The sequence below is a fragment of the Alligator sinensis genome, unplaced genomic scaffold (assembly GCF_000455745.1).
Source record: "Alligator sinensis unplaced genomic scaffold, ASM45574v1 scaffold373_1, whole genome shotgun sequence".
NCBI classification, from domain to species: domain Eukaryota; kingdom Metazoa; phylum Chordata; order Crocodylia; family Alligatoridae; genus Alligator; species Alligator sinensis.
In genome coordinates this window covers 2779818-2791308 of record NW_005841990.1, presented here as the reverse complement: position 1 = coordinate 2791308, position 11491 = coordinate 2779818, and the positions used below count along the sequence as shown (strand labels likewise).

The window sequence follows — 11491 nt, the reverse complement described above, 5'->3', positions numbered from 1 at the left end:
TCAGTGGGTATTTGTAATGATATTGATTTGTAGAGTCAAATTCAATAACCAGCCAATATTCTGCATGTTCATAGGGATGGTAACAAACAAAACCCTCCTGAGTTTACTGTTAGTAACAAGTATTAATGCAGAGACATATGGTGACAACTCAGTGGAAACTGTGCACTCTCTCAGAGATGTGCCAACAAAACAAAACAAAAACAAAAATAAAAGCCCCAACCAACTCCCCCCCCCCAACCCTGATTTGGTTACAAATTGCAGTCCTGATGTAAAATATCAGATTTTGGCTATTTCAGCATTGCAGAATACTCCTTGTTCCTCACTGATAGATGACAACCCATTGTTTGTCTTATTGACGCTTGGTAAAATCAGGGGAGAATCACTCACCTAAACACAATGTTGAGCAGGGCATTACAATTAACCGTGTTGCTCACAGCTCAGTCATACCTGATCCACAGCCCAATGAAATCAAAAGGGAAGGCTTTCCGTTGACTTCAGTAGGTTTTGAATCTGGTTGTCACTGATGGAGAATTGTACACACATTCCAAATGACAGACACCTGAATGATTTGGACCAAATTATTTGCTTAAGATTAGGCTAAAGTAATCAGAGTGGCATTTTGCATCATAAAAATAGATGATTATAAGGCAGTTGTAGGTTTGTTTATACTGCAAATAACTTCTTATAGGGTCTAATACAGCTCCCATTAATAGGCCCTAGATCTGACAAATAATGGAAACAGCAAAGACCCATGGTGCTTTCCAAAGGCATGTTGTGGGATCAGTACAAATCTGGATTACTTTTTTTGTGTGTCTTACCATATATTATCAGGTACATAGTTCTGGAATATAATGAGACTAAAATATAGCAAACTTCATTGTATAGAAAAATGGGAACAGTGTCATGTTACTAGTAGCATATTTTTACAGTGCAATCACTAAAAATAAAAAGCATATGTTATTTTGGTCCTTTTTACAGGCAAGATTAAAGATTTCTTCCTCATATACCCTGAATATGGTAGTTCAGACAGTTCACTTTAGGAAGCACATGCACATACAAATAGGCACCTTACAGGCCTGATCCTGCTCCCATTTAAGTGAATGGCAAAATCTGAATGATGAATTGAATCTGTAGGCATGTATCTGAAATGAGAATCTGGCACTTATTTTTTTAGGACTTAATGTGTTTTAGGTCAGTGGAACTCTATGATTTGGTTGTCATGAGGTTTTCAAAAAAAAGTAGAACAAGGAGTTTTGAGCCTAAATCACAAAAACTAAAAATTCACAATTTTTCTTAGAAAAAGCTTGTAGCAGAAAGTGAATATACAGTATGTGAGCATAGGTGTATACAGACATATACCCCTATTTCATGCAGAAAGCTTTCTGAAAAACATACAAAAGCAACCAGTGCTGTACATTATGTAAACTCACAAGGTGTACTTTTAACACAAACATGAAGCATAAATTAAAAAAGAAAGAGAGACGATAGCAACATACATTAAATATAGAATTTGCACAATTGGTATTTTTGTTAAATAAGAATAAATAAATTCATTACATCCATTCACATACCAGTTGTAAAAACAATAAATTATTTTTTTTTTCAGTGCTGTGTTGCTTTTTTACATTTGTGATTGATCCACAAAGTTCTTTCCCCTCCCCCATGGGATAAAACTGTTTCCACAGGAAGGCAACTAAATTAAATTTCTTAAACACCATCAAACCTGACTTGAAAACCTTTGTCATAAGGAGGATGACTAATCTAAGCATGTGATAAGTTAGTTTAGAGGAAGACACATAAAAAGCATTGATGTTAGTGGGCTTATATCCATGGAAAGTAGTGGAGTTGTGTCCCCTTATATTAGCTGTGAATTTAGCACTGGATACAGTAAGTATGAATTATTTCTCTACAGAACACATTGCTTTTGGCTTTTAAATTTGGCTTTGCATTGGCTTAAATCAATTTCTGAAGCCTTTTGGGCAAAACTCAGGAGTGATATAAACAGTGATGTCATATTATGTGTGAGGATGTAGATGATCAGAATAGGAATAAAAATATTAAATCATACAGCCTGCACCAGGTGCATAAAAAGGAGTTGGAACAGGAGTCATAGCAGAATAGCTGAAGACAAAGGTAAATAAAGCAGCCAACCCTCTTACTTTGTACCTGTTAGCTTGCTCCTTTTGCAACTCTGCCCCTTTCAGTCTGTTACACTTTTTTGCACGCTCAGTGCTAAATTCATACAATTTATGCTGCTTTATTACTTACAAGTCTGTCCATTTTACTCCTGCTCTGTAACTTACACTAAAATTCACATTACCATAAGCTCAGCTCAGATTTTGATTGTTCTTCCCTACTCTGTATCCTTCTCCTGTGCCTGAGTTACCATTTTTCCTTCACAAGCTTCACCTAGCATATGACTGTTACTATGATGGGCACCTTCTCATTGAGGGACAACCTTCACCTTTGGTATAACGCTAAATTCATCTTGCATGTAACTCCATGATGTATGCAGAGTGAGAGAGACAGGGTACTTCCCACAAAAACAAATCCTGGTACCCTGAGACTGAATCAAGGCCCATTAAAATCAGTTGATGTTGAATCAGTTACACTGTAAGGTATTGTCTTTTGTTGCCTTTACATTTTTCTACAGTCAGACAGGAGTCAAGTCTAGAACTCCAGTGTGAAGGTGTGGTAATAGTGTTTCCTGCATTTCATGCTCTGTAACCAGTTTTCAAATATTTGACTATAAGGTACTACATAGGCTAAAGAAAATTAATTTTAGTTAAAAAGATGGATGATTCACTATAGTGGTTTGTTTTCATACAGATTTTTTTACACATAAACTCTTTCAAGGAACAAGATAATTTTGAACAAAAATAATTTAACTGTAGAGCCTGTGTGATTTTATTTGAATAACGTCCAACATTATTTACTCATCCCTATTTAATACTTTAATAGATTATTTTGACTCAAAAATCCTTGCACATTCTAGCTCCAGAATTATAAAATGGGAAAGAAACAAAAAGTATTTTATATGGCAAGTGCATGCTGTGATCCATGTCACATGGTGATTGCTTTCTCCCTAATGAAGGTTCTCTATTAAGAACCTTTTAATAATTCAGCAATGCATCCACTGAAGCATTCAAACAGTATAATTTAAAAGGACAGTCAGCTGTACTTAGGCTGAGTTGGGTAAACTTATCAAGCTCCATAGCAGCATTCTCAAGCACACTGTGCTGCTCTGGCTGGGCTGCCTTCTAAACTGAAAGCCATGGTGTGTCTCTGTGTGGTACATAAAGCAAGCTAATAACCACGACTGAACAATAATGCTAATTAACTCTCAGCTAATTGACCAGCTTGTGACATGCCTGTATCGCTTGGAGTTTAGGAAATTGTTCACCCAGAGAAATGTGGTTGAGGGTGCCACCCTGAAGCATAAAGCTACCATGTAAATGCAGTCTTTGTTTTAATGGCTAGGGGGAGATAGACAGTTCTGAAGTGGATTCTACAAATTTGCAATTCTTTAGAGCCTGGGGTGGAGACCGTATTATTTTAGAGATGGGCCAATAATGAACATTGGGGATTCTTTAATATCCACCCTTGTTGCTCAGGACTACTTGTAGAAATCAGGCCATAATGTTCTTGCCAGCCGCAGTCACTCAGATTCATTCCTTCTGGCCTACCCTTGCTTTCCGCTGTCACAGATAAACACCCCCTGTTTAAAATATTCTACAACAATAGGTGATTCTCCAAGGTTCATCTCTGTAGGTATAGCAATTCTCAGCTATTTTGAAATGATCCCATGCTTCCAGTGTTCATAGTCACTGAAGCATTTCTGTGCCGGTCTGAAATGAAATTTTCCTTCTGTGATAGAGACACAGATCAGTTTTCTTTACTGAGGTCTCTGAGACTGGAAATTTCCAAAGAGCCTAAAAGGAATTCAGTTCCCAAATCCCACTGAATGTTATTCTCTTAGGCTCTTCTGAAAATCCCCTTGTAATTTCATATTCTCAGACTGTGAGGGCAAATTAGAGGTTTCTATTTTCATCACAGGTTGTAGAGACTTTAACAAAATATATTATTTTGGGGTCTGACAAAAGCTTGCAGAATTCAAAAGAAAAGACTGAGATAGTTTTTGTATCGTGCCTTTAGCTGCTATTCACCTACCACGAAATGTTCTTCAGTGGCAGTCTTTTGTCAGACAAAAATGCCACTTGGAAAGGACTGCTGAAAGACATTACAAACTGCTGCCTGCTCTGTGGAAATAGTCTTATTGATATTAGTTATATCCACCACATCCTCATGTGGTTTTACTTTGTAACGACTCATAATCCTTCCAAATATGCAAGGTGTACAAAACACAAATGACTTCTACAGCTTTTAAACCAAATAAACCACAAAAAAAGACAAATAATGACAAACTTTTGCTGGTAAGAGGAATACCAGGGTTAGACATGATGGACAAAACACTGATAAAATGCTATTAACTGCTTGCTGTGTTTTTTGACCTTTATAGATGTAGGTAATTACACATTGTAAGATTTCAAATGGAAACCATTGAGAAAATAACAGAGAAAGCAGTTGAGAACAGTCTGAGTTAGAAGACACTTGGTTATCTCAACTGTAGTTTTTGGTTCTATAACTTTTTACAAAATACAGTATGTCTTTATTTCATATAGAGAAGCAGAACAGCAGCGATTGTTCGTCTATAGGCCGCCGAGATGTTCCGTCTATGAGAATTTCTGGGTGGAAAGGCATTGTTTATTATAGAATAAAGTTCTGCGGTCAGGAAATTCCTAGAATGGAAATGTATTTCCTCTTGTCAGAAAAAATCTATTAAATCTTAAAAACAGCAGCAAGCTCTTTGTTTTCCAGTAAAACATCTACAGCCATTTCTGAAAAATGGCTGCAGACATACTTTGGTCAATCACTTTGCTTATATAAAGATTGTTTTTAATAGAACCAAGTGATATAAAGTGACATACCAAATGAAAGATATTTACAAACAGTATAAAATAAGCTACTGTGGTATCATGGGTAAGTATGACAAAATTGTCTAAGGACATACAGTATTAGAGGTAGGTGAAAAAGGGGAGATGATTCTGTAACCTTCCTAGGATCTTCCATTCACTGGTTTTTCCTCTTCGGGGTTTTTTTTTTCTCCTTTTTTTGCAGACACAGAGGGCTTATTATAACTTTTATGCTTAGTTTCTTTGACATACCAATATCATTCTACTATCCCTTAAAGCAGTGCACATCTTCATTTGGTCCAAATAGGCAGATTCTGCCCATAATTTGAGGCTGCATGTAAATATATTGAAGCCTTGGCTTCTCTCTGCCTGGATAGAACTAACACCAGTATGTCAACAATGTCTTAACCAGATCTCTTTTTTCAAGATCGCCACCACAGGTTAACATTTTTTTAGCAAGCACTGTTTAAATGCTGATGGTCTCTGAGACAGAAGACATCCTTTTGTGAGTTTTCCATTCCCATCTTTGCACTGAACAGTTCTAGTGTGCCATCCTGTGTCGCATGTTCGAGAACAAGAAAGCCACGGCCCAGTTACCCACCGTGGCTGAGTGAGCTGTGGAGTGACTTTGTTACTGTTGCTTGTGACAGAGTTAGTCATTTGTACTTGCTTCTTTGGCACAAAGAAACTATAGCGCACATCCACTGGTTGAGTTGGGTCAGTTGCAAGAATTTGTACAATAAGGATCTCCCTCGTGGCAGAATGTCCCATTGCATGCAAGGAATCATCCCTGTGACTCCAGCCACTATAGTTCATAACAGTTCCGTTGAGATCAATGATGGTTTCTGAAGTGGAGATCATATATTTCCCATTGACAAGATACTCACCATTTTTCTTTTTCAGAGCTAGGTAAGCTGTGAACCTGCTCTGGTCTTTAGTTTTAAATTGTCGGACTTTGATGTGAGTTGCCCCCTCTGGTATTTTCACTATATCTGTGTATCCCTTACTGAAAGAGAGAAAAGAATGTGTTACATAGCTAGTGGGAAACAAGCATTCATGCTTTCAGGTCTAACTCAAAGCCTACTGCCATCACTGGGAAGATACCTATTTGTTTGAATGGGTTTTGGATCATGCTGTGAATACATTTGCCTTGAGATTTAGTTGTCATATTTTATCATTATCTGATTTTTGTATTCATGTCCTTGAAGAAAATTCTCCTATACTTATTTGAAATTATTTAATCTTTGGCTTTAGAAATAATTTTATGTGAATCAGATTTGAGAAAAATGAACAATAACTGATAGTTTATGTATTTGAGCAAAGGGTGGGAGATATGAAATTTGAAGCTTACTATATCTGCCAAGGAAAGATAATGAGACATGCATTGGTTACAGCTGTTTCTTACAGGCTTTGCTATAATGTTGATGAAGGAAAGAGTGAGCAAACTAACAGCTGGGTAGAGGCACCTTGGAAGCATTTAAAAATAATCTTGATCACTGAGAAAAAATTGTTTACTTTTAACTTCATAAAGCAAAAGGTTAATTACCAAATGTCTAATAAGAGGCACAGCCAAACGTTAACCTATGTAATTACAGCATCTTCATTTATCAGTTGCTACTTGGTAGATATTGTAGTTAAATATAGGTGCAGAAAGATATTTAAATCATATCCAAGGTCATAAGCATGCAAAAACTAGAATACTACAGAGTATTCAAGTCCTCTAGACTATTTCAATAATACAACAAGGTTACAAATAAATAAAGACATAAATTACAAACTAGTAGATGGACTTTAGACACATTATTTTTAATTTGTAACTTTCTAATAAGTTAGCTGGTGCTGGAAGTACCAGATATATGATTTTTAAGTAAAGACTAATAAACTGTTTTACTCTAGATTAAATATTTGTGTTATTACAGTGTTTTGCTGGTATAACTATTGATTTAAACCAGCATTAAACTGGAGTAATCAGGCCTATAAATGTCTACATTCAGCATCATCTGACCCCAGCGCTCTTTCCTGCCCAGGGCAGGGGGTTGGACTTGACCTAATGAGGTCCCTTCTGACCCTAACATCTATACGTTTATATTTTTGTAAAATAGACACCAAACATCTGTATTAAAAGATCAAGTGCTGACAAGTTAATAAGCATCAAAATTTAAATTGTCCATGCATAAACTAGAACGTGAACACGTAATTAAGTCTATATCATAATGCACATGAACCAGAAGGCACGGACAGCCTTAATTTTTGGTATGTCATAGTTTCCAATTGTTTGAATTTGTGTCCTTAATATTTTTTGATGTAGACATTTGCATTTTTAAAGATAAAAGTGTGATGGCAAAATGTACTATGTGAAATTTTAAAAATGGGAAGCATTAGATAAGTTTACAATAGAGGGTGATATAAAGAGAGAACTACAACAGCCATTTCTTTTCTTTGGACAGAAACAAAATATAATACTGGAGCTCAGTAACATTGGTGAAAAGATTGTCTGTTTTTTTTAAAAAGCACTCTACTAAAACTCTTGTATTTTTAAGAGAACTGCCCCAAACAAAAACTTTCCTTTGAAAAAAAAGAAACATTATTATTGTTGCTATTTTAACTTGGTTCTTTTTAAAGTGTGGCTGCTTCTCTTACTCATTTAGGTCCAGATTCTGTCATACTTACTCCTGGAGAGGTATGCTCTAGACTCAGGGCAGTCTCATTTCATTTGCAATGATTTGAGGAAGAAGGTGGTTCTCTGTGTGAGTCAAGACCATAGAATCTGGGTCTTCTAGAGTTGGAATCCTGCCCCCACTGAGTCAATGAAGATTTGCTATTCATTTCTATGGGGCCAAGATTTTGCCCTTGATCAGTGATGAAATGTGTGTGGTATGTCTCAGACTGCTTTTTCTCTCCCCTTCTGAAATCTGAGACATTTCAATATTTACAGATTGGAGGAGATTCAGTTTATATAATTTTCAAATTACAAAGAAAGCAGTTCTTTTTTGCCATAGATGTTTTGGCATACTTAGGTGAGTAATTCTTGTTATATTCAGGAACAGAATTATGCTTATAATTTATGGTTATGTTTGTTTTTTTTAATGAATTAACCCACCAAGCCATTTTTGTCTGTTAGCAACCATTTTAGATAATTTTCTAGAATTAGGTTTCAACTTCAGGTAGTTTCTAGCTCACTGTGAGAATTTTGAGAGAAAATGGAAAAAATGTTTTGTTTGGCAAATGTTGTAGCTGTGATAATCAGGGCAGGGTATGAGAAGCACGGATTTTTGTGATGTCTTTTATTGGACCAACTCTATAGTCGAGCAATGTGCTGCACAAGCTTTTGGGCATCAGGTGCCCATTCTCATGTCAGTCTCCTTTCCTGTCATATAAAATGAAGTTAAGATTGTATGCCTTATAAAGATGATCTAATCCAGCCACAGGTTATTGAAGCTGATGTAGGAATGACTGAATGAAAGTCTCTGGCCTGTGTTAGATAAAATTAGATCATGACAGGCCCACATGGTCTTAGGATCTATGAAAATAAAAACTTAGTTTTCTATATATGCCTCAATAAAGGTACACAGATGGATTCAGGTGTCCAGGTAAAGTGGTGGAGGCAGCCCTTCTTTCAGGCACGCCACAAACTATCCCTGCACCCTCTCCATGTACCACTCCAATCCCCTTCTCCCACCTGATCTGCTGTTCTGCTTCCTTACCTGTGTTCCCTGCCAAATTTGCTGCTTTGCTTTCTGCTTCCTGCTTTATCTGCCACCGTGCTGCCTGTCTTCTCCCTGATCTTCTATGTGCCCTGCAGAGAGGCTGCCCATGCTACTTGTGGCACCTGTGCTGTAAATTGGCCACCCCTGAGATAAAGGAAGGGCTTGCTTGAGACATGTAATCTGTACAGACTTCACTGGTACTCTGAAACATTGCCACGTGAAAGGTATTTTGGGGGCGGGTTGCCCATTTTTATTTTGGAGTTTTATTTCAGTTTCAAATAGCATCTTGTAGTGATGCTGGAAAAAAAAAATTTAAATGCTGTAAATATTTTTAATAGAATAAAAATCAATTTTCATAACCTACTTTGCTCTAAATTGTTCAGCTTTTTGGTATAAAGTATACTACATATTGACTGATCTGGAGCCCATGAATATAGAATGATATTTTGGAACAATGAGATATTGAAGTCAAACATGACTTGGGTGCAATGTTCTATCTGTATGATTATTGCATGTGCCTGTGTTGCTTGGAGGATAATTCTAAACATCTCAGATGTGCAATAAAACTTAGGCCATTAATCTGTTTGGGATGACTCAGGACTAAAGCGAATGATAGTTATAAACAGAGATGTGACACAGCCCGATTTGTATCTTTGCAATGCATTATCGGTAGCTTTTGCTACCATATCAAACCTTATTTCTACCTATTGTTATAAAATTGTTCTGCTTTCACAAAAGCATATATTTATTTTCATTCAAGAGTATTACCTCTTTTTCGTAAAGGTTCCCATGACTTTTGTGCAGCTGGAATTGTCTCCTCCACACACACCACACTTATCATACTGGAGCTTTGAGCCGATGATCCCATCACAACCAGTTCGAACACATTTCCCCCGGACACAGATTGAATTACTGTAGGGTCTACACTCAGTTCCATCAGTCACCTAAATAATTTAGACACTGTTAGTTAAAATGATATGCATTTGGGTGGCAAACATTGGCACTTATATACTTCATCCATAGCACATTATGAGTCATCTAAAGTTGTTCTGTAAAAGGGCAAGTATGCAGAGTACTTTTAAAGGTGCCATTATGTGTATCATTCTAGTTCACAGTTTTTTGCTTGCTTAGCATTTATCCTGATGATTAACAGAGCACTGGTATTACTCTGTCAGCCAAGACAGATGTACTCTAACACTCATCACCCTGCAGCAGCAGACCCTTAACAGAAGGGCCCCAAGCACTGGCCTATAACTCCTCTGTTTACCCTGAGGGACAAAATTAGAAGCTCTGATTATAATGATGGTTTTACTGTTTATTTTTTAATAATAATCCTTTTAATTGACCACCTTAAAACACCTTATCAACATGACTTAATGAAAACTCAAAAATCTAGAAGAACGGAACACATCTAAGAAATACATAGGGATCGTTCCAGCCTTGGTTGAGCCATGCAATAATAAACATAACCAAGTATTGGCTACACATCTAAGCTACTCTAGATTTACATCAGTGCAGGCTATGCAAAATTCAGCTTTTTACAGCTAGTAATGCTTTTTATCCAGAAAAATTTTCTGTGTACGGCTGGCTGTAAATACAGGAACACCTTATCTATAGCCTAGCTCTCAAGCTAGTGCTGACTGCGCTAAAACCACAATTACATTCCATATACACCTAAAACTTTAGATAGTGAAAAAATGTTTTGAGACCAACTCTGGCCATAAGAGTCTAACCATTACTCTTTTGGAGCACCTGGTTAGACAAAATATATCATTCTCAATGATATAGTCTAGCAACAAAACTTTCTAAAATGTAGAAGCCTTCCAAACCTGTAACTGAAACAGTCACTGAAGGTGTCATTACCTTCTGAGAAAACACAACATAGTATCCTGTTCCTTTGGCTCGGCAGGTGAGCTTGCAAACATCTCCAGGAAGCACTCCTGAATACTTGGGGACCCACTCCACAAATGTTTTGACACCTTTTGCATCAGACTGATAGCCGTTTCTTGCTTCACATTGCTCTTGTCGAAAAGATTTAGCTGGAGAATTGTTCATATCATTAGTATTTGCCTTAAGACAGTGTAATAGCACTAGGTTCAGCTATCATATTCAGTTCATACCGTAACTCCTCTTTACGTTAGACTCTTGGGTCTTTGAGAGTCCTCTGTCTTGTTTATTTAAATAATGTTTCCATGACTACAGGCATCTAATCACAACTCCTTTTATTGATACAGTTTGTTTTCCAAGAGTGGGACTCCTCTTTATGAAAGCTGACTATCCGTATCCACCATATTTTTGTAGGTTTATTAAGCTTGTGAGCTGGGTTACACTGACTTTGTAGCTCATGTAAGTAAAGTCTCAACATTATGGGTACATTTTTGAGAAACTCTGATGGACACAATTATTTTTCCTCCCAGTAGAGGTTAATATTTACCATAGAACAGGATGAAAGACTTCAACATCAAGCAGCTTTGGCTGCTGTGGAACGTACCATTTGCTGGACAGGCTGCAACATTACAGGAGCGATAAATGGCCCTCTTTCCTGTGCAGTACCGTCCACTATTTCTAGGAGCTGGATTATTGCAGTGACGATAAGCAAATTGAACACCTCCACCACATGTACGGGAGCACTGTCCCCAAGGTCCCCAGGATCCCCAGTTACCATGGCTTGAAGCCTGGAATACATGGAAAAATAGGTTATAAATCAGGATAAAGAAGCTAACTCTCAATGGCATAAGTAATTGCACCCAAAGTTGACGGTACTTTCCCTTTCATTTTATCTGAGGCTCTCTGATACTAGAACAAAGGAAA

The 11491-nt window shown here is 37.1% G+C and overlaps 1 protein-coding gene across 1 annotated transcript in view; it reads right to left on the bottom strand.

The window, feature by feature from the left end:
• Positions 1-231: 231 nt before the first annotated feature.
• The window catches only part of ADAMTS5 (ADAM metallopeptidase with thrombospondin type 1 motif 5), a 72165-nt gene continuing 60905 nt past the window's right edge, over positions 232-11491 (bottom strand). The window contains 4 exon segments of the mRNA XM_025201337.1: positions 232-5979; positions 9449-9624; positions 10544-10719; positions 11172-11355. Of these exon segments, the coding sequence (XP_025057122.1) occupies positions 5415-5979; positions 9449-9624; positions 10544-10719; positions 11172-11355 (1101 nt within the window). The 3' untranslated portion in view covers positions 232-5414.